At 35.0% G+C, this 24574-nt stretch overlaps 1 protein-coding gene across 2 annotated transcripts in view; it reads left to right on the top strand.

Annotated features, from left to right (window-relative positions):
* LRBA (LPS responsive beige-like anchor protein) overlaps positions 1-24574 on the top strand; it is a 733083-nt gene that overhangs the window by 168871 nt on the left and 539638 nt on the right. For both annotated transcript variants that reach the window (XM_060012133.1, XM_060012132.1), the window contains exons 23-31: positions 135-1196; positions 2211-2386; positions 3242-3395; positions 3803-3983; positions 7309-7436; positions 7922-8029; positions 11530-11689; positions 14959-15406; positions 23929-24059. In XM_060012133.1, the coding sequence (XP_059868116.1) occupies positions 135-1196; positions 2211-2386; positions 3242-3395; positions 3803-3983; positions 7309-7436; positions 7922-8029; positions 11530-11689; positions 14959-15406; positions 23929-24059 (2548 nt within the window). The remainder of the gene's footprint in view (positions 1-134; positions 1197-2210; positions 2387-3241; positions 3396-3802; positions 3984-7308; positions 7437-7921; positions 8030-11529; positions 11690-14958; positions 15407-23928; positions 24060-24574) is intronic.

Below are 24574 nucleotides of genomic sequence, written 5' to 3'. Positions count from 1 at the left end.
AAAGATATTATAGGAAAACTGTCTTACTGCATTATATAAACCATATATTTGAAAAATTAAATATTTTTATGTTCTGTATGCTCTGTTCTTTCTTTTTTTTGCATGTTTTGACTGCTTGTATGTTTTTCATGTAGGTCACTTTTGAAATACATAAAGAAAACCTTGCCAATATATTTAGGGAACACCAGGGAAAAGTTGATGAAGAAATAGGGCAGTGTTCTTCAAGTCCAATTCAAGCAGTCTCTGGCATTAGCAGGGATGTTAATGTTTCAGTAGGATCCCAGCAATCAGATACAAAGGATTCTCCTCCTTCTTCTCATATCACCAGAACTAGTGATGAAAAGTCAAGCATTGGGAAGACAAGTTCAGTAGAATCTGCATCCATTGTTGAACTGCAAACTCACAATACATCTAATGAAGAAAGGACAACTGTGCAAGAAAATCAGGAGTTACTGGATGAAGTCCCTTTAGAAGCAACACTGAAAAATGAAACAACTAATGCAGAGAGTTTAGAAGGATCTTCTGACATAATAGAAGCTGTGACTGTTTCCTCTGATTCTTTTAAAACAACTGGCAAAGATATAATGACTGTCAATGAAGTAACTGCTTCCATAAGTTCTCCTTCAGAAGAGGATGCTTCAGAGGTGCCAGAATTATTGGATAAGTCTGTAGTAGAGGAAGAAGAAGATGATGATTATGTAGAACTGAAGGTAGAAAGTATTCCTACTGAGGAAGCCAGTCTACCTACAGAGCTCCAAGATAACAGTTTGTCTCCAGCTGCTTCTGAAGCCAATGAAAGAATGGACATGTTTAGTAATGACCACAAGTTAATATTTCAAGAGGAACAACCTGTAGGTAAGAAACAAACTGACACTGAAACTCGAGATCCTAAAGATTCTGAAGTCTTGACTATGACAGCATCAGGGTCTTCAGCTACCTCACCAGGAACTACTGCTTCCCAAGCAACTGTTCAATCAGATGTTGGTCAGATGCTGGAGGTAGGGGAGAAGACTAACCTCACCGGAGAAACCAAACTACATAGTGATTCTAATAGTAGTACCTTCGAGTCTCCTACTACTTCTGAGCAGAGGATTGCTAAGTTGGATGCTTCCAGTGTTGCTACAGATACTGAGAGATTGGAATTGAAGGCCACTACAAACATGGAAGCATCTCAGCGTCATCAGCCTGTGCTTGAGGTGATTATATTTATTATCTTCTTGAAGTGTATTTGCATTGAGTTGAAATAGGACAAGTGTATAGACTTAGATTTTATTTTATTTTATTTTGGAATTGGTTCATAACCTATTTGCAATTACATAAATGAGTGAATGTGAAGATTATTATCTTTAGCACAGGGTTTGGCTTTCAGTATGAGTTTGTTAAATGGCAGCTTTTATTATTATTTTCACCACAGTATCATCAAAAGTTACTACTTTCAAGTTTCAGTGTTAGTGTATTTTTAGCTTATAAAGCAAACATTGGAAATACTTTTACCCTTTATTTGATGACCCAGTCATAGTTAGGACGTTAGTTTTTAAGCAGAATCTAGGACTACCTTCCTGCAAAACCACCTGCCAGTGTATGATTTTAGATACAAAGTATGTGGTTTAAAATTGTTCCATGAGGTCTGTTTACTTTTTTAAGAGACAGGAGACTTTGTGCGATCCAGAGACACAGCTTTCTTCCTTACCAGTGTCTCAGAGAGATTCATGACATCACTGTGGGTGCATGTTGTCATTTCCCACTTTAATCAACTCTTACTTCTCCTCCTCCAACTCTTTTTTTTTTTTTTTTTTTTTTTTGCGGTACGCGGGCCTCCTACTGCTGTGGCCTCTCCCGTTGCAGAGCACAGGCTCCGGACGCGCATTGTTTTTTCTTAATTCTAGACAATTTATAATCCAGCTATGGCTTTTCTTTTATGTCAGTGTTCAAAACCAAAAGCTTCTTGATTCCTTTATAAAATGTTGCATTCGCTGGTGATAATACTAACATGGTTCCTGGCCAGTTACTGCTGCGTTGTGCTGATTTCGCATTTTTTACATCTTTGCTTTAAATGTATTAATGTTATTACTCATTGATAATTTTTCTCTGATTTAGTCCCTTAGTATCTTAAAATGTATTTGTTAGATGAATTACATAGAAGCTATTAAGTTATTAATGTCTACCTTTGAAGTTGAACTGATTTTATTCTTTTTAACTTTCTCTATTAGATGTCAAGGCAACAGGAGCAGCCAGGGCAGGGAACAGCACCAGATGCAGTTAATGGACAAAGGAGGAATTCCAGATCTATGTTCCGTATTCCAGAGTTCAGATGGTCTCAAGTGCATCAGCGTTTGCTCACTGATCTATTATTTTCAATAGAAACAGACATACAGATGTGGAGAAGGTTTGTCCATATGTTTATTATAGAAGATGTATATAAATTTTAGTGTTTGTTTTCAAAGAAATTTATATAGTTGACATTTTGCAATTAATTTCAGTCATTTGCTTAAAAAGTAGGTTATAACTTATTTCTGTGGTAGGGTTTTATTGAATTAATGTTTATTCTCATATAAATGAGGTACCATATTTAGAGTATAAAAACTTGAAAATTTTTCTTTTAAAAAATTTGCTGTGTACTTTACAGCATATAATATAGCATATAATTTGCCTGAATGTAGGTCTACTGACTGGGTTTATTTCTAGAAATAGTAAAAAAAAGAAAATTGGGATTTATGTAAAACATCTAATTTTCCATTGTATTTTTAGTATAAAGAGTCTGTGTATTTCAGATTATCCTCCATTGTATGATTTATGATTTTAAAAGTGCCTAATGTGTTTATTGTTATTTGTATACTACTCTTATTCTGTTTAAGGACATTTCATGGCATTGTCTAAGAAAACGTTATTAGAAAAATCGTTTTTAATAGCACATTTAGCACCATTTACCTCTTAGTTTTTGCCACTTCTTAATTTTGGTCCTAGTTAAGGATAATTTAGTTCAACTTTTATATTAAGTGTAAGATGAATAGTGTTAACATTTCAGCACTGAAAAAGGGCATGTGTAGTAACTGCTGATATGGAATGGTCTACATCTTCTAAGGAAGTATACACCCTCCTCCAAAATGCCTGCCGCATCATTATCTTTCCTCAGCTTTCAAGATGAAGCAAAAGCACCTTCTTATCCTCCCTCCCCTCAAGTAGGCAAACTGTGATTTCCTTTTTTTAGCTTTATCAGTAAACATCATTTATCTTTGGACAGCCATTCAACAAAGACAGTAATGGACTTCGTGAATAGCAGTGATAATGTCATCTTTGTACACAACACAATTCATCTCATCTCTCAAGTGATGGACAATATGGTCATGGCTTGCGGGGGTATACTGCCATTGCTTTCAGCTGCTACATCAGCTACAGTAAGGACTTAACTACTATATAAAGTTGGTGTGAAAACATGACTTATGCATTCTTATTGATTAAAACTTGAATGTGATTGTTACTATGCATCATAGGTTCTGTAATTCAAAAGCAACAGAATCCTTTTATAATTACTTGAAAGGACCTTAGAATCTGTTCCAGGAATGAAGGGACTAAAAAGAATGTTTAATTATTAGGGATGAATGAGTTAGTGAAGAATATGACTGACAGTGTTTCACCTGTATGTATGCTTTTTTTTTAGATGAAATGATAAGGAAATCCCTCTGTTGAAGTAGATTTGTGAAAGCCTGGCTTTTTGTAAAATTTAGAGATCTGTGGACTGTATCTCATAAAATTGGATTTTTATCAGAACATAAATGTAAATGTCAAACTTTATTCCTTACAGCATGAACTGGAGAATATTGAACCTACTCAAGGCCTTTCAATAGAAGCCTCTGTGACATTTTTGCAGAGACTAATCAGCCTTGTGGATGTTCTTATATTTGCAAGTTCTCTTGGCTTTACTGAAATTGAAGCTGAAAAAAATATGTCATCTGGAGGAATTCTGCGGCAGTGTCTCCGACTGGGTGAGCTGTTAAAACCCATTACTTAGGAATTTACTTAAAAAATTTTCAGTGATCCAGACGTATTAAATTGAACATTTTCTTTTTCCTGTTGGTGGGAAAAAGTGTGCTAGGCAATTTGTCTTATGCTACTTTTTAGCCTCCAAAGAGTGAAGGACTGTGTATGTACTGGCTATAGTAGTACTTGTGAAGGTAATAGAGGAGGAGGACGTGTTTTGAAAATTCTGCATTGATTCTGGTCAGCATTACTTCTTCTCCGCCCACCCCCAACCCCCCAATCTCTTTTTGCTTTAAAGTAGTGCTTCTTAAATTTTAAGATGATTCATACACATGGATCACCAAAGGATCTTGTTGAAATGCTGATTAGATTGTATAGGTCTGGGATGAGACCTAAAATTGCCTTTCTACGAGGTAATGCTGATGCTGCTTCTCTTAACAAACACACTTGAGTAGCAAGGTTCTAAACTAGCATCATTCAAGTATAGCCTTTATCCAAATAAGCTGTGATAATTTGTTAAAGCAGTTAGTGAGATTATTAAATCTCTGTTCTTCTCCTGGAGGCAGTTCTTCCTTAGGTGAAAGTTAAAGTAAATTAAATGAAGTTTTAGTGATATCTGAACTTCCTTAGGTGAAGAAGAAAATTTTTTCTCTATGCAGAAGGTGTCCTGTATCTAGTCATAAATACTGAGACTTTGTTAATGATTTGCTTATTAAATGGAGAGAAGTAGGTGGAGAAACGGGTACCAAAAAATGGAAGCAAAATCTTTAGGAACCATGGCCATATGAAGACTAATTAGAAATAAGGCACCTATGAAAATATAATACCAACAGTGGAAAATCTAATTAGTTAATGAAGTATTTCCCCATATTTAGCAAGAATATCCGTTACTTAAACAGATGTACTTACATTTTTTTTGGTACAATAATTATTTTTACTCAAAATGCTATTCAAAGTACTTTTAAACTTAGGATGCTCTAAAGGACTTGGTATACTATTTTTAGGGAGTTTTAAAAAAATTTTAATTGAGAGAGATTGAAACGGTAAGCACAACAAAACAGAAGCTATCATTTATTGACTACTGTCATATGTCATTGCTGATTTTCACGAGTCACCAATCATTTTCTTCCAGCCATTCATTCATTTGTATTTTCTTCCTTTTTTTCATGAGGAAAATTGAGATCAAAGAAATTAGGAAATTTGCCAAAAATTTAAAAGCTATAAATTGGTAGAGCTGGAATTTGAATATAGTTTAACTAATGTTCCTACTCTTTCTGTTATAAGATACACCCTTAAACTTTATATCAGTAATATAATTAAAATATTTAGAACCCATTGCTTTTGTATATGCCATTTTTAAAACCTTTCCACTTTCCTAAAAAGAGTGCACTTTTGGAATTGAAAGTACAAGACTACACTAGCAGTGCTTCACTATACTCAAGAAGTATTAGATTCAGAAGCTAGGGGAATACCGTATCTCCCTCATTTTCATAACTGTAGAAGAAAATAAGGAAATAATTCAGTGTACTCCAGCACCACATGTTCTCCTTGTTCAGGATCACTTAATAGAGTATGGTAAGCTTGGTAAACAGTCCAAATGTTTTTGTTTTTTTTTAAAAAAATAAGTAATTAATTTATGGCTGCGTTGGGTCTTCGTTGCTGCGTGCAGGCTTTTCTCTAGTTGTGGTGAGTGGGGGCTACTCTTCGACGCAGTGCGCAGGCTTCTCATGGTGATGGCTTCTCTTGTTGCAGGCTCTAGGCTTCAGTTGTTGTGGCAGGCAGGTTCTAGAGCGCAGGCTCAGTAGTTGTGGCGCATGGGCTTAGTTGCTCCGTGGCATGTGGGATCTTCCCAGGGCTTGAACCTGCGTCCCCTGCATTGGCAGGCAGATTCTTAACCACTGTGCCACCAGGGAAGTCCCAGTCCATATGTTTTGATCACTGGTCTCCTCACTCCTGTTTTCCTGAAGTTGGGGTTGAGAATGTAGGATGGCAACGGTAAGAAGAAACTGTGCTACTGAGATTGATTGATACTAGGCATTCAAATGTAGTTTTTAACTTTGTAATGCAGACCCAAACTTGATTTTATGCAATGTGTGACGAAAGTAGTGGAAGAGTTATTTTCCTGGGCCTGACTCCAAATTTGACAGAGTTGTATTCCATATTCTCTCTCCCTCCCTTCTTCACTGTGTTCGTTCCCTTTTCCCAACTGTTGTTGCTCTCTTTCAGCACCTTTCTCAATACTTTCCCTTTTCAATTCTGTGTGTGCTAGCCATATGATAGTCTGGTGACAGTTAAGGTCGTTATCACTTAAGTTTGCTATTTAGTTCCTGATTTGCTCTCTCACTCTTGTTGAGACAAATACCTTCAGTGCTACCAAATTGGTTGGGAATTGAGATGATTACATGATATCAATCAATTCATAGTCAATTGTGTATTACCTAATTTATTACTTAAAATTCGAAATTAATTTCTAAATAACTTGAGTTAATTGCCTAAGTGAGATGTTTAGAGAGGTAATTTTAGACTGTATATTAATCACAATCTCTTTTTTGTCCCCCGCCTTTTAAACAGTTTTAATGAAAGCCAGTAAAAGGTAGATTCTATAAATATTCCTTTTAATGCTCTACCCTCTCTCAGTCTCTATTAATATCATGCTGTAATGATAAAAATTTTAAGAAAAACGTGCAAGTTTCTAGTTTAACTATTGTACTTTAATGAAGGTAATAGAAGGTTATTTTACCCTGGACTAGTTGATGGCAATGTGATTTACTTTCTACTTTCTTTTTTTTTTTTTTTTTTTTTTTTTGCGGTATGCGGGCCTCTCACTGTTGTGGCCTCTCCCGTGTGGAGCACAGGCTCCGGACACGCAGGCTCAGCGTCCATGTCTCACGGGCCCAGCCGCTCAGCGGCATGTGGGATCTTCCCAGACCGGGGCACAAACCCACGTCCCCTGCATCGGCAGGCGGACTCTCAACCACTGCGCCACCAGGGAAGCCCGCTTTCTACTTTCTTACACCTTCAAAAAAAGTTCTTTTCTTCCCTATCTTTTCCTCCATAGAAGATTATTTCAAGTAGCTTATGTGAGACCTAAGAAACAGTACAGTGTTTATTAAGGTTCCTGAACTGATTCTCTTTTAGCAGTGGGCCCTAACAGAGTAGCTAACAAAGTCAGAAAACAAACAGTGGGTGATAAAGCCCAGGGATATTTTAGAAATTTGCTGAAGGTAATGTTTCAAATCTTATGTAACTCGTATAGGTGAGTTTCGTCAGTCTCATAATCTTAAATATAATTTTTTTCTTGCCCAATTTTTTCCTTAAAATAAATTACAGTGTGTGCAGTGGCCGTAAGGAATTGCTTAGAGTGTCAACAGCATTCACAGCTGAGAACTAAAGGCAAAGCAGGGAAAGTCCAGAAAACAACACACGGCCTGATTCCCATGGGGAAATCTGCAGCAAAGGTAAGCATACAGAATAATTAATTAAATAAAAAAGCATTCTCTCATTTTACGATTAAGATCTTAAATTTATTTGTTCATTTCAACATAAAGTTAAATAAATTTGACAGAGGTCCTAAAATAGTTATTTTAGCCTGTGGACATAACCTTCAAATATTTGTGTTTAAGTATACAGTAAAGATTTGCTTATACTTAATCTTGTCTGCTTTTCCAAATGTTTACTTTCCTTGTGTCCATGATACCTTTTCCTTCAAGTATGTCAATTTGTGTTTCACGTACTCGGTGAAACGGTGAGTTAGCATGCAGTTTCTTTTTTCCTTCATGACTCCCTTCTACATCCCCCACCCCCATCCTGACACCCAAAAAAAAGAAGACAGAAAGAAGTAGGAAAATAAACTGGGAAAAACAACATTATAGCCTATGGAATACTGTTTATTTTTTAAAATGTCTGTGTAATGTATATATTTATATTTTTTTGTCTTAAATAGAGTCCGGTGGATATTGTAACTGGTGGTATATCTCCAGTAAGAGATTTTGACAGGCTTCTACAAGACATGGATATTAATCGACTTAGGGCAGTTGTCTTCAGAGACATAGTAAGTTACAGTATTTCTTTTACATATTCTCTTAGCTGATACATATTTCCTCTGAGGCCCAAAGTATTGAGAGTGAACACTCTTTGTGATATAAAATAGTCAGGTAGAAATAAGAAGGCCTAGATACCAGTTCTCTTGACAATGATTTTAGAATATTAGAATCTTAAAAATAATGTTTATATAAATGGAGCTAATATATCAGAGTATTGCTACCAAAAAGAAAAACACATTATTACATAGTAAGCATTGTAAGTGCTTCATATGTTCTTATTCATTCCAACAACTTCTTGATTTGTGTACTTTGTAATTCCCATTTCATGAATGAGGAATTTGAAGCACAGAGAGCTTGGGTAACTTGTTCAAGCTAATGGAGCTGGTAAATGATAGGATTCTAACTCCAGAATCTGTGCTCTGAAAGTTTTATATGATATAAAAATACACGATGAAATGTCGGGAGTGGTGTTTTAAATTTTTGAAAGATGAAAAATAGTTTCGTTTTAGCTAATTTTGATATATAATATGGCAGAATTTCATGTAGGAATTGTAAAGTCATATAAAAAAAGTATAATCATTAATATTTATTGAACACTTACTGTGTGTTTAGTACTAGCTGCTCTATATTACGTATACATTTTTTAAAAATAAACTTTATAACTTGAATTTTTAACTTTCCCTTCTCTTTCTCCAGTGTTTTAGTCCTCTTTTGATTCTTCACTAAGCTTTATACAAGTATACAATTTGTTAAAAGTAGTTATAGGTAATAATTACTAGCTATAACTAATAGTTTATTTTGTATTAAGCATATAACTGGATGATTTATATGTATTACCTCATTTAATTCACAGAATAATCCTATGAGAAAGATAGCAGTATTAGCTTAAATAGTCTGCTTAAAATCCTACAAGTAGTGAGAGGTAGAAGTGGATTAAGGACCTAGGGAGTCTGATTCTTGAAACTTTGATCTTAACCATTGTACTATAATGCCTCCCTGGATCTCAATTTTTTGCTTTTTGGTAGCTGTTATTATTCCTTTAATGAAGAAACCATTACTTTTGCTTTTTAGAACCCACTGACTGTGGTCCACTTTAGAACCAAATATTGCTGCTTCCTTCTCTCCCCATTCTCTTTCCTTGAGCAGTTGTTGAGTCTATTGCCCCGTAACTTTGTATTTCCTAGAATGAAGTTTCAAAATCTAGAATAGATGATGTAACTCTTTGGCTTAAAAAATTCTCTAATGGAAATGCAAACCAAAACTACAGTGAGGTAGCACCTCACAGTGGTCAGAATGGCCATCATCAAAAAATCTACAAACAATAAATGCTGGAGAGGGTGTGGAGAAAAGGGTAACCTCCTGCACTGTTAGTGGGAATGTAAATTGATACAGCCACTATAGAGAGCAGTATGGAAGTTCCTCAAAAAACTAAAAATAGAACTACCATACAACCCAGCAATCCCACTACTGGGCATATACCCTGAGAAAACCATAATTCAAAAAGAGTCATGTACCACAATGTTCATTGCAGCACTATTTACAATAGGAAGGACATGGAAGCAACCTAAGTGTCCATTGACAGATGAATGGATAAAGCAGATGTTGCACATATATACAATGGAATATTACTCAGCCATAAAAAGAAACGAAATTGAGTTATTTGTAATGAGGTGGATGGACGTAGAGTCTGTCATACAGAGTGAAGTAAGTCAGAAAGAGAAAAGCAAACACTGTATGCTAACACATATATATGGAATCTGAAAAAAAAAAAAAAGGTTCTAATGAACCTAGGGGTAGAACAGGAATAAAAATGCAGACATAGAGCATGGACTTGAGGACACAGGGATGGGGAAGGGTAAGCTGGGATGAAGTGAGAGAGTAGTATTGATATATATATACACTACCAAATGTAAAATAGATAGGTAGTGGGAAGCAGCTGCATAGCACAGGGAGATCAGCTTGGTGCTTTGTGACCATTTAGAGGGGTGGGAAAGGGAGGGCAGGAGGGAGACGCAAGAGGGAGGGGATATGGGGAAATATGTATACATATAGCTGTATATGTTATACAGTAGATTCACTTTGTCATACAGTAGAAACTAACACAACATTGTAAAGCAACTATACTCCAATAAAGATGTTTTTTAAAAAAAAGTTCTCTAATGGCTTCCCATAGCACTTAAAGTGAAATCACAGCTCCTCACCCTGGCTCTGAATGATTCGGCTCTTTGGCACTTTCTGATTGGTTATTATATCACGATATTTGGACAGAGAAAGAGTGTCTCCTGTGTCTACCGTGTTCATTTCTGAAAGTAACAAATTAATTTTTTTGGTAATTATAGAAGTTATATAATCACCTTGCAAGAATTTTAGAAAAGAGAAAAGACCATGTTTCCCAAACTACATCCCAGAGCCTCTCTAGCATAAGCAAACTTTGAAGAAAAAGGAAATGACCTAAGACTGGGGATATAAATAAATTATTACCTTGAGGTTAAAAGCTAAGGTTTTTAATCAGTCTAATCTGAGTTCAAATTTGCTTTTTCATTTACTGTATGCCCTTAGGTAAATTACTTAACTTCTCTAGGCCTCATCTTACTTAAATGGGTTAATGAATATAGCACAGTGCCTGACTCACAGTAAGTATTCAATAAATGACAGCTACAATTGAAAGTAAATTTGTTTTAGGAGTTAGGACTTAAACATAAGGATCTATGGGATATTTTTTATTTGGGCACAAATCAGGCATACACTGTAAACTTCATACTGTAGTTAGTAAACACTGAACATATTAATGGGCTAAATAAAGATTAGATAGGTGTAAATAATTTATAAAAGATTAAGCAGGGCTCCCCTGGTGGGGCGCAGTGGTTGAGAGTCCGCCTGCCAATGCAGGGGACACGGGTTCGTGCCCCAGTCTGGGAAGATCCCACATGCCGCGGAGCAGCTAGGCCTGTAAGCCATGGCCGCTGAGCCTGCGTGTCTGGAGTTTGTCCTTTTCTTTCTGGCAGACACTATATTTTCAATTGTGGACACTTGAGTCTGTATTATTTTAAAATACTCTTGAGAATTTCTTTGGCATCCAGTTCTGTATGTGATAATGTTACTTTAAAAAATCTTGAATGCCTGTCTTTTAGGAAAACTGTTATTCTGATTTTTTAAAACATTTTAATTCTTATGGTTGGAAGCAAAAATAGTTGTTCACATATAATGATAATTGCTGTTTGATTAACCTTACAAAGTATATTAGGACATATCTCTTCAGATTTAGTTACTTAATTTAAAAAAACAAGCCAGCTTCTCTCTTTTCATGTTTCACAAGCATAAAACCTAATATTTACAGGCATTTTTCCAAGAGTATTTGCCTAATCTTTGCTCAGGTGAATTCATTACTATTTTCTGTGTATATTAAAAGATTTGTGAACATGTTTTCTATTTGAATGTTGTCATGTAAAGTAAGATTCAAACATGTTATTTAATAGTGGCTTGATCAACTCCTTTTATTTTTCCCCAGGAGGACAGCAAACAAGCACAGTTTTTAGCCTTGGCAGTTGTATACTTTATCTCTGTTCTTATGGTCTCGAAGTACAGAGACATTTTGGAACCCCAAAATGAAAGGCATAGCCAGTCTTTTAAGGAAACTGGTAGTGAAAGCGGGAATTTATCACTCCCTGGTAAGTTTCTGTATTTTATTATCTGGCATCCAAAGTTCAAGTAAAACATTACCTACTTATGATAGTTAAAATATTGATTCTGGAATTTATGTATAAAGTGAGAGTATGTATTTATTTTTACTAATAACCAAATATTTTAAGTACCATTGCAATTGGGAGATGGTTTCTGTTCGTTAAGTGAGCCATCTATTTGAAAGATGAGAAAACGTTATTCTTTTTTTAAAAAAAATAAATAAATTTATTTATTTATTTTTGGCTGCTTTGGTTCTTCGTTGCTGCGTGCGGGCTTTCTCTAGTTGTGACAAGCAGGGCTACTCTTTGTTGTGGTGCGTGGGTTCTCACTGTGGTGACTTCTCTTTTTTTTTTTTTTTTTTTTTTGCGGTATGCGGGCCTCTCACTGTTGTGGCCTCTCCCATTGTGGAGCACAGGCTCGGGACACACAGGTTCAGTGGCCATGGCTCACGGGCCCAGCCGCTCTGCGGCATGTGGGATCTTCCCGGACCGGGGCAAGAACCTGTGTCCCCTGCATCGGCAGGTGGACTCTCAACCACTGCGCCACCAGGGAAGCCCGCGGTGACTTCTCTTGTTGCAGAACATGGGCTCTAGGCCTGCGGCCTTCAGTAGTTGTGGCTCGCGGGCTCTAGAGCGCAGATTCAGTAGTTGCGGTGCATGGGCTTAGCTGCTCTGTGGCATGTGGGATCTTCCCGGACCAGGGCTCGAACCTGTGTCCCCTGCATTGGCAGGCGGATTCTTAACCACTGAGCCACCACAGAAGCCCGAGAATATGTTATTCTTTACAAATAAAATATTAGACATTTTTGTTTAACTCCACATTTGTTGTAAAGAATAAATAACATATTTTCTTATGAGACAGATTTGTTAACAAATAACTATAATAATTGGAGTTATAAAATTAGCTGCCAGTTATAGGGAAAGTTATAAAATTAGCTGCCAGTTATAGAGAAGCAGGTATTGTAGTTATAGAAGTAGCTGTTACCCAACAGGGGTGGTTTATTTATCCAATCAGTATTCATTCCGTACCTCCTAGGTTCTTGTTCATTATTAATGAACAAAAGAAAAAAAAAGTCTGCCTTCCTGGAGCTTGAATTCTAGTGAGAGGAAGTAGAAAATAAGTACATTTAATAAATAAATTGTATAGTATTGATTATTTTAGAAGGTGTTAAGTCCTAAGAAAAGAAAAATTGAATGGGGAAAATTATCAGGAATGACCAGGAGAAAGGGGGTATTTCACTCTAAGGAGAAAGGGATTTTCACTCTAAGGAGAATGAGAAATTATTGGAGGGTTTTGAGTACAGGAGTTAGAATTGATATATGTTTTTTAAAGTAACACTTTTAAGAATACACCCTACGGGGCAAGAAAAACCAATGTTTTAGTTATGTACTGCTGTGTTACATGTTACCTCAAAGCTAAAACTCACAAAACTCACTGTTTTAGTCTTGTTATCATGATTCCATGAATTTGATTCAGATAAGTCGCAGTGGTAATGATTCATCCCTGCTATGATTCAGTGGTAATGATTCAACCCCTGTTGTTTGCTGGGGTTGGAAAATCCGAAATGGCTTTTCTCCTCATTAATCTAGTGCCTCAGCTAGAATGGCTCCAAGAGCTAGGGCTGAATGACTGAAATGGCTAAGCTGGGGTTGTATGTGTGGGGCCTTGCTACTTGTTCTCAGATGAATTTCCAACCAGGTAGCCAGATTGTTTATAGAGGTGTTCAGAGATTCTGAGAATGTACAGATTGCCAGATCTTAAGCTTGGGCACAGAACTGGCCCACTTCTACCACATTCGGTTGGTTGCAGTGAGTCAGGCCCAGCCCAGACTCAACAACTTCTCAAGGGGGTGAATACCAGGAAGCACGGCCAATAGAACCATTAATGTCACAGCCTTAACATAGCCAGTTAGGAGGATATTGCAATAACCTAGGCAAGAGGTAATTTTGGGGATGGACTAGGGTGGTAGCTGTAGGGCTAGTGAGAAGCAGTCAGATTCTGGATATATTTTGATAGTGAGAAAACAGGATTTTAAAATATTTGCTGTGGATATGCAAAAGATGGAAGGTAGTCAAGAATGATTATAAGGTGCACTTGGATAGACTGAAGGTGAAACATACTAAAGGAAGAAGATAAGAAATTCAGTTTCCAACATGTTGAGTTTGTGATGTCTTTTAGACATATAAAAGAAGATGCAGAGTAGGCAGTTATATATAAGTCTGAATTTTATTTATTTGTGTAGTTATTTATTGAAATAGTGGTATTTAAAACTTTGAGAGTTAATGAGACCACTAAGGAAATAAATGTTGATAGAGAAGATAAAAGGATTAAGAACTGAGTACTAAGTCCCTTCAAGTTAAGAAATCCAGGAGAAAAAGAAGTGAAGGAGGTAAGGAAGGAACAACAGTAAGGTAGTAGATGAAAAACCAGAAGAGCATCGTGTCCTGTAAGCCAAGTGAAAAAAGTATTGTCACGTTGGAGAGAATAATCAGTTGCTGCTGCTATGTCAAGTGCTGTTAGGACTGAGAACTGACCATTGGATTTAGCAAGATGGAGCATTTTTGTTGGAATGGAGTGAACACCTGATTGGGGGGAATGAAAATCAAGTAGAAAAGGTGATGCTCCCTGTTGAACTAGATTTTAAGGACCATTGAATTATTCAGTTATTTAGGAGTGGTAACAAGTGTTCTAGCAGTAGAAACCATGATTGAGGTAGAGGTAATTATTGGTGTTGTAAAGTATTATGTGTTATGCCATGAGTAGCAGGAGATAAAGCTGGAGTTGAATAGTCATCTGAAAAATACTTATTGACTACCTACTACTTGCCAGGCATTGTTGTAGGCCCAGGCATTGTCATAGGTGCTGGAGATGAAGTGTTAAAGAACGTACATTCCCTGCCCTGATAAAGTTTACAACTTAGCCGACTCATATTATTGAAGAACCTTGTACTTTATCCTAAGGATTTTGGACTTTTTCTTATAGGCCAATGGCTTTCAACCTTGTGTTGCTACCCATTGGTATGTCATATTCAGTTTGGGGTTTTCTAAGATATTTTGTTATTATTTATTATTATTATTATTATTTTATTAAACCATCTAATTATTTACTGAGTACATTTTATAGATTATTTAATTTGTTTTTTACCTTTTAGAACATGCTGTATATTTCATAATTTAAAATAATTAGGACTGAGTGTACCTTTTTAAAATGAGTTGTAAATTTTTTAATTCATACTTTTCTTCTTTTTCTGGGTAAGATGGAGAAAACTCACCAGCAGCATTCAGTCCATTAACTCCAGCATCCATGGAAGAATCTGAAAGTGCATCATCTGCTCGAAGGAGGGACTCAGGCATTGGGGAAGAAATGGCTACTGGTTTAGGAAGCAATGTGGACGTAGCTCCTCCTGTAGCACCTCCAAGTGTCAGTGCAGGCCCAGATGCCATCAGTGAGGTGCTGTGCACTCTTTCTTCAGAAGTCAGTAAATCTCAGGAGACCAAAAGTGATGGAGAAAATGAATTGGATAACAAGGCTGCACCATCAGTTCCCGTTTCAAAAAATATCAATGTGAAGGACATTCTCCGAAGCTTGGTTAACATACCAGGAGATGGAGTCACAGTGGATCCTGCCCTTCTGCCACCAGCCTGCCTTGGAGCTCTTGGTGATCTATCTGTTGAGCAGCCTGTGCAGTTCAGATCTTTTGACAGGTACTGTAAATAGTCTTTAGATATATAAATATAAGGATTTAAATATATAAATTATAAGGATTTAAAGGTTATAAATATATAAATTTATAAATATATAAATTTATTGGAGTATAGTTGCTTTACAATGTTGTGTTAGTGTATACTGTACAGCAAAGTGAATCAACTATAGGTATACATATATCCCCTCTTTTTTGGATTTCCTTCTCATTTAGGTCAGCACTGAGTAGAGTTCCCTGTGCTATACAGTAGGTTCTCATTAGTTTATAAATATATAAATTATAAGGATTTAAAGGTTAAACAAGAATTTAACTTTGTTAAATTTTGTAGCTTCAACATTAAAAAGGGATGTTTTGATATAGTTTTAAAAATTATAAGGATATTTTGTTGTATGGTTTGTATATCATTTCAAATTTTTATTTATCAACATAATTATTAAGATTGTTTAAGAATAATTTTAATATTACATTGGCAAGTTGTATATTAAATAATTTTTTTCTTCGTTTGTTACAACTTAAAAATCACCTATATTTACAAATGGTTACCTTTCATTCCCCTGCTGTCAGTACTGTGCCAGCCTTTGTGAAAAAAGGTGGGAATCTGTGGATTCCGACAGATTGAGGAATTCAACAAAGTGTTCAGAGTCTTGACAGCTTGAGAAAGCTAACTATAGATTCCTGACTTTGTTGGTTCTGCTGTCCTAAGAAACCTTTGGCCAATTTGCTTGAAAATTTTCTTTATATTAAATTTTCTGAAATTCTGCCTGTAAGACATGTATGTATGAGAGTTGTTAAGCATATTCTTTTTCAAAAATCAATATTTTTATCTGAAAACAAGCTCTGCCTTATAGAAAAGTTGCCAGTTAAAAGAAATTTTATTTTTCCTGAATCTGTTGAGGGAAAATTGATACAGTACTACACGCCTTTTGAATATTTTATTGTCTATTTTCTACATAACCACAATACATTCATCAAAATAAGGAAATTAACATTGATATAATATTAATACTACCGTCAAATCTCGAAACACCTTTCAAGTTTCACTAATTTTCTCGGTAATGCTCTTTATAGTAAAAGGATTGAATTCAGACTTATGTGTTGTATTTTGTTGTGTCTCTTTATCCTCCTTCAATTTGGAAGAACAGTTCTTTAGTCTTTCCTTAAATTTAATGACCTCGACACTTCAGAAGATGAGAGCCCAGCTGTTTTGTATAATGTCCCTCCGTTTAGATTTGTCTAATTAGTGTCCTGGGGATTAGATTCAAGCTAAAGCATCTTTGGAAGTAATATCACAGAAGTGATGCTATTTCTTCCTGTTGTATTCTAACAAGTGGCACATGGTTTTATCTCATTACTGGTGATACTCATTCTGATCATTTATAGAAATGGTATTTTCCGGGTTTCTCCACTGTTAAGATACTCCCTGGGAAGAGGGGTTTAGAAACTGTTACCCTCCTCATCAAATGAATTCAGTACATTCATCATATGACCTTACGGTTTCATACTTTATAGGATGAATTATAATATTATTGTTATTGTTTATATTGATGCTCAGATTGTCTCTGATTTGGCCAGTGGGATTTCCTTCCAGTTGGCTTCTGTTTTCTTTTGGTATATCCTCATCATAATTTTCTTCTGTCTGGTTATTTCTTTGTGTCTCCTGTTCTCTGTATTTCATCTCATCTCCTAGTTTTCTACTTCAGACCTGCTGGCACATTAGATATCCAAGCTGGTTAAAATTATTTATATAATTAATATGCTCTGAAAGAACACAGGGAATATATAATTTTAATGGAAAATCTTTTTGCCATCATCCTCTATCATCTTACTCCCTCTGCCTCTGTTTAAAGATTAGGTCAATGTCGTGGAATGATGAGATTGACAGAGTCTAAATTCCAGGTAAATAGCATATTGGTATATGTCTAATGTGACATTATAGATATAGTGGCTGCTAGATTCAGATGTCTTTTTCTTTTTTATTAGGCTTTATAATATAAGAGTTAGAATATTGACTCTAGAAATGAGATGAAACTGTTTGAGTTCTGGCTCTGTTACTTACTAATGAATTTGGACAAATTACCTCATCCTCCTGAGCCTCAATTCCCTTATCCTTACACTGTGCAATACTATACAGCTATTAAAGAGAAAAAGAGCAGAACAATATGTACTGGTGTGAAATGGTATTGAAGATATATTAATCTATAACACTTAGCATGAAGAAATCCAGAAGTTTAAAAGATGATACCTAGTCTTAATGAGGGTATGAAGAAACACTTTTATTTTGTTGAGAGGGCATATTGGTACAATTTATCTGAGGGAAAATTGGCAGTTAATTAAAATTTAAAATATGTAAACCTAATTATATAAGCTTATACAGAAGATATATGCAAGTATAAAATGTTTTCTTTCTGCAAGAGGAATTTCAAAGTTAAGCTAATACCTATTGAGCTTTTACCCTGTGAAGGTGTATTAAAGTGCATTTTTTAGATAGATAGGTAGGTAGGTGGATAGATAGATACTGTTTTTATTCTTACTTTACAGATGATGAAACCTGAGGCACAGGGAAAGTAAATAAATGCTTTAAGCTTTTGCGCTAATAAATGGTGGAGCTAAAATTTAAGCCATGGCCAGTGGACTCTAAATCCTGTCATTTGGCTATGCTATGCAAACGTAGTTGCCAATTTATTAAGAATTGGTTACATGTGTTGTTTCCTATGAATATAGTAAATACTATGCAGCCACTAATGAGAGAAAAGCACAACTGATGTATTGATGTAAAATGATATTGAAGATATATTATTAAGTGGGAAAAGCAGAGTACAGTTTAGTTTGGAATTTATGATCTTTTGAAAAAATAGATACATATGTTCCCATATGCTTCAAAAAATTTATAACAAACTGCAATGGCTATATTTTGAGGGTGAGAAGAGGTGTAAATGATTAGGTTTTTTTCTGATATTCACAATTTTTATGAATTTGTTTAAATTTGTATTAGTCTTAGATTGAATAGTGAGAATAACTTAAGGGTGGAGTTTTACATTTAATAAATCTTACTAATATACTCAAAGTTGTTTCCTTATAAATTCCCTGAATTTCATGTATTTTGGGATTTATTTCTTTTTAAATAGCATAGAAATTGTCTATGCCTTAGTGATACCTTCAGTGTGTAGGTTACAAACTTATTTAGGAAACTGTGCACAGGGAATACATTTTAAAGGGGTTTATTGAAACAAGAAACAAAGGGGAATTTTGGTGATAGCATTTTTCAGGAGGTTATTTGGAACTTACATGTCTGGTATGCATTTAACATACTATCTGATGGCAAGCAAACTGCTCTGTTATTACCCCCTCTTTTTCTTAGCAAGAGACACCTTTTGAAAAACTATTTTCATGCAGCTTTAGACCAGAGGAATATCTTTGAGAATTTCAAAGCGTCCTTCTGATCATGTATTTATCTCTGGAATGCTGTGTCAGAAATCACAACTCTCCTCATATCTTAAGAATTATCAACTTCCAAGCAATAGCTGGAACGTTTAGAGTAACAGCTACATGAGTGGAACCTTGCTGAAAGGCTGCCAGGTTGTGGGCCTTTGTGGATGGCAAGGTGTTTGTGTTCATTCCCATGCCAACATTCTTGCTCTTATCTAATTTGAAGATCCTCTCTGGTGATTAGCGGATGCCAGGGATTTATCTTGATAAAGTTCAAGGGCTTGTCTGGCTTTTCAGCTAGATCCTTAGGGACTAAAGTACTAGGCTTAAAATGCTCTTTTCTCCTTTAGTGAACTATTTGCATGTTAAAGAAAATAGCATTTATGTGAAAGTTTGTGATAATTCAAACTGATATAATTCTGAAATGGAACTTCTGAACCTTAGTGATCTGGAAGACATTGTTGCTTTATGTCATTACTCAATAAAAAGAAATCTTTAAAAAAGTATCCCTAGTTCAGGTAAGAAAAAAAAAGTCAAGTGTTTACACTATCTATCTCTGGAGACTTAGGAAAATTACTTCTTTCTCATCTGTAAAATGGGGATAATAATATGTAGTACTTACCTCATGGGTTGTTATAAATATAAATAATTCCCTCATAGGTTGTTATAAATATAAATAACATAATTCATATACGTCCTTAGCATAGTGCTCACAAATACTAATTATTCATTAAAGTTGGTGAGTATAAAGAAAAAAAGCAATAATATGTGAAATTTTATACTTTAATATTTGGTTTTTAATTGAAAGTTTGGAAAAATAGCTTATATAACTAAAAGACTTACCTGTCTTCCAAATTTTTTATGCCAAAAAATTTGAAGTGCTTTTTGTTAAAATTGATGGCTGATATTAAAAATTCAGTAATTTGTTTCTTGAAAATTAACAAGGATTTCAATTTGTCTTTTAAATGGAAACTTAAGCTGTAGCCTGAGAACAATGGCATTTTATTAAAACTTTAAGACATGCTTTACTAGTTTAGATTTACACTTTCATACATGATAAATATGATAGCTTAAAGACCCCCCCCGTATTGAAGATTTTAGTCTTGTACACAGAAATTTTATAATTTAAAAATAGTAAAAACAGTTGGAATGAAAATATCCTGAAATCTGCCTACTGCTTAATGTCCTTTTAAGGGAATCTTTGTTACTGAATTTTCTTTGTTTTTATGTGGCCCAAAGCTAAAGTATTAGTATGTTACTTCTTCAGTGATGATTTGAATCAGTCATTGAATTTGGACATTGATTAATTTTATTTTTCTATTATGTACTAAGTACATAGCGGGGCTAAAGAATGCAACTTTTCCATTTCTGAGCAGATATATTTTTGTATTTTAGTAGTAGTAGTAGTACATATTTAATATCTTGGAAATCTTTATTACCATTGCTTATAGATGATTATAATATAGAATTACCTTTAAATGTTAATATGATTGTGGTGATGGTTACACAATTCTATGAACATTCTAAAAACCATTTAATTGTATACTGTATATGAATAAATTGTATGGAATGTGAATTATATCTCAATAAAATGTAAAGGTCAGTATGAGGAAACAGTTCAAATTAGAGGCTCTTGTTTAGATAAACCCAGAATTGTGGGACAGTTCTGCCATTTACCTTGGCAAGTTACTTTACCTTTCTGAGGTTCACTTTTTAAATTTTCTTAAATGGAGGTAATTTGTATGTTAGGATTGTTTTGTGAATTGAGTAATAATTCTTGGCATATTGTCAGTGCTTAATCGTAGCATTCATTAATAATTTATTAAGTTTATATAATAGGATCATGTAGAAGCACAAAGAATAGTGGACTCTGACTTGGCAATCTGGGGAGGCTTACCTTTGACCAAGGTTTTGAAAGGTGAGAAGGAAGTTAGCTGGCAAGCAGGACTAAGAGGAAGGCGTCTTGGTAGAGAAATAGCACATACAGAGGACTGGAGTTGTGAAAGCATGTACATGCTCAGTTCAAGAACCATAACAGCATATTGCAGTAGTGTGTAAGGAGTGCTAGTTAAATGTAAATTCATATAGGAAGCCACACTTCAGATGTGTCAGGAATGAGAATATGTGAAAGATACTGGACAATAAATATTTACTGAAGTGAAATAAAGTATAGCTATTATTCATGGTTGAAAACATTATTAGGGGCTTCCCTGGTGGCGCAGTGGTTGAGAGTCCGCCTGCCGATGCAGGGGACACGGGTTCGTGCCCCGGTCCGGGAGGATCCCACATGCCGCGGAGCGGCTGGGCCCGTGAGCCATGGCCACTGAGCCTGCGCGTCCGGAGCCTGTGCTCCGCAGCGGGAGAGGCCACAACGGTGAGAGGCCCGCGTACTGCAAAAAAAAACCAAACAAAAAACATTATTAATGGCAGTTGTTTAAAGGAATAGAAATGAGGTCAAGTTCTTTTGTTATCTTTTATTAACTGTACCATCTTGGACACATAGAGATTGTGCATATTATGGGACATCTGTGGTAAACATTTTTTTTTTGTTACCAGCTTTCCAACATTTTATTATGAAAATGTTCAGACATACAGAGAATTTGCAAGAATTGTACACTGAACACCCAGAGACCCACCACTGAGATTCTGCAATTAGCCTTTAACTGTTTGCTTCATCTTAGAGTTCTCCATATAGCCATCTCTCTATTCATCAGTCATTCTTATTTTTCTGATGCATTTCAGAGTAAGTCGCATACATCAGATCACTTCACTCAAACATTTCAGGCGCAGATCTCTAACCAGACATCAATACTGTTTTTAAGGTGAAATGTACATACAACAACAGGCATAAATTTTTAAGTATGCCATTTGATGAGTTTTGACAAATTAAACACCTGTGTAACCTAAATTTCCAATCAAGATATCATCAGTCTTGAAAGTTCCTTCATGCTCCTTCTCAGCCAATGCCTGTCTCCACCCCCCACAGGCAATTATTGTTCTATTTTTTAATTTTTAAATTTATTTTTATTTATTTTTTAAACAATAGATTAGTTTTGTCTTTTCTAGAACTTCATGTAAAAGGAAATACAAAATTTATGTTCCTCTGTATACGGCTTCCTTCACTCAACATAATGCTTTTGAGATTCATATGTGTTATGTTAATCAGTAGTTTGTATGTTTTTATTGCTGGATATTATTCCATTGTAAAAACACACCACCATATTTTTATTCATTTTTCTGCTTAAAGGATTCTGGGCTATTTCCAGTTTTTGGCTCTTATCAGTAAAGCTATCTGAATGTTATTGTACCTATTTTTTGTGGACTTCAGTTATCTGGAGGAAATTTCTAAGAGTGGAATTGCTGGTACATAGGGTAGGTTTATGGCTTAAGTTTCAAATATAGAAAAAGCAATTTCACTTTTCTAAATGTTAATTTCTATTGCTCCTATCAGTACTTGCCTATTGTATGAGTAAACTAAATCTTTCTAGTTCTTTCTTTTGTGAGCAAATGTCTAAGTAAATTCTCCATATCCCCCCCGCCCCCCCGCTGCCCCCGTCCCCCCAAAATAGGTTACTAGGAAATAGGTAGCTAGAGATTTTCTTAAACAATAGGCTTGTAAATATTTGCCCCATGGTAGGTAATATACAAATTACATTTTTTATTGTTTTCTGAATGTGCTACCAGCACACGTGTACACACACACACACACACACACACACACACACACACGCACGTGTGCACAGAGGGGGTCATCTGCTCCCCCTAAAGTCAATAATCTTCATCCGATATAAGCTACCGTGATTTAAGCACACCATTTTGGATTGAGGGCTCAGGTGGCTGTTGCTTCTATTTTTTAGTGTATAGTTAACATTGGCAGTCACCCTTATAATGATGTGACACCAGCTACCCCCAAGTACATTGAATAAGCCATGCCTAGCACAAGAGAACTTGATTTAATTGGCAACAGTGTTTGCTGTCACATGATAGGCACTGAAGTAAAACGAAACCTATTTCACTTTGTATTATCTCTTTTTGATGTAACAGTGAAAACAAAATGTATTTTTAAAGTGCTGGAATTATATAATTTTCACTGTGGAATACATATATCTGGATCAAGTATCTAAGTAACTTTATTTAGGAACTGAATACTTTAAAGCTGTTAAGGGAGTACTTGAAGCTTGCAGTTACAATATTGTCAACAAAAGATGTGATTAAATAAATTGAATGTTGAAGACTTTAGGCTTATGGTTAATACCAGGTAATTAAAAGTAAGCACTGCTGTGGGAGTGCATTATATATTAGCTGTCCTCTTTACCTCATTAACTGGGGTTTTGCATGTTTATGGAGCTAACTTCAATTAAAAATGCCTTTTAAGTTATGCCTATTAAGGTCTTTTAGTTACTATTTTGGTATAAAGTATTACACTTAAATGAAATTGGTATATTGTAAATACCTGTGTTTGAGTAATACCCAAGATGAACAAATTTGATTATTTGATATTTTTACATCTAGGTTTTTTATGCCTATGCATTGTTTTTTCTATGTAATATAAGACAGTCTATGAGAGTTAAAAAGTAAAACTTTGCTTGTATACATGTTAAAAAATTGTTCATACCTGCCTTTTCTTAACCTTATAAGATTTCTAAGGTTTTATCATTTCAACTTAGTGGTGCTTTAAAATCCTTACAGAAGCATGTTGAGTTTTCTGCTTCACTTCTGAGGTTAAGAAAAAGTTAATTAATTTTCCATTTGAATGCCAAATTCCTATTTTCCTATATACCTTTGGTTATATTTTAAGGTGGATAATTAAAGATGATCCTAAATTTAAAGAATATTATAAATATAAATTGAAATGTTAAAACTGATTATTATATTTTTGTAGAACATTGTCTCGATTCTAAAAAAATGAAGTATAAATAACTGTGAACACCACTGAAGAGATTTCTTATTGAGAGTATATTCTAGGTTGTACATCAAAATAGAGATAAGAAAAAGTTAGGAAAAAGAAGTTGGTTTCCTATTTTCTGTTTTGAAATTCATGTAATTAACTTGAGTGATTTTCTGTATTTAAAAATTTATTTACTTTCTTTATTACAGAAGTGTCATCGTGGCAACAAAAAAATCAGCAGTCTTACCTTCAACACTTACAAGTATACCTACCAATGCTGTCAGTGTGGTTTCTTCAGTAGATTCAGCCCAAGCCTCAGATGTGGGGGGAGAATCACCTGGTGAGTTTGTTATCAGCGATTTCAACAAAAAAGTTCTTAATCCCATTGCAAAGCTTAGGATTTTTGATTAAGTTAAATAGTTTTATTAGGCATATTTTGAATGATTATGCTTTTGTATTATGTTGTTGATTATTTGATGATTTTCTGAATCATCATTTTTGAGTAATATGAAATAAATTAAATCAAGGATTTTAATACTTTCTCCACTTAAACATAGTAGTGTATGACAAATTGGATGCTGCTGGTTGGGTGGTTGAATGAATGACAGATGTATTAAAATACTTTTTTCCTTTCCTTTCACTTGAGAAGATGTGTATAGATAGTGGTTAATATGAGAAAGTTTTGCTGACATTTGGTCTTTTAATCTGGTTATCAGTTGCCAGATGTTTATATGGTATCCAGTACTTTGCTTTCTCTTGCATAGTTTTTGAATTAGATGCTTGGAAAGGGAATGCTGCCCTCAAGTCTATCATCATTCTAGCATTAGTCATAGTAGTTCAATAACTCTTACTACA

The sequence above is a fragment of the Delphinus delphis genome, chromosome 5 (assembly GCF_949987515.2).
Source record: "Delphinus delphis chromosome 5, mDelDel1.2, whole genome shotgun sequence".
In the NCBI taxonomy this organism is placed as follows: Eukaryota; Metazoa; Chordata; class Mammalia; order Artiodactyla; family Delphinidae; genus Delphinus; species Delphinus delphis.
The sequence above is the reverse complement of the archived record's forward strand: the minus strand, read 5'-3'. Positions and strand labels throughout refer to the sequence as shown.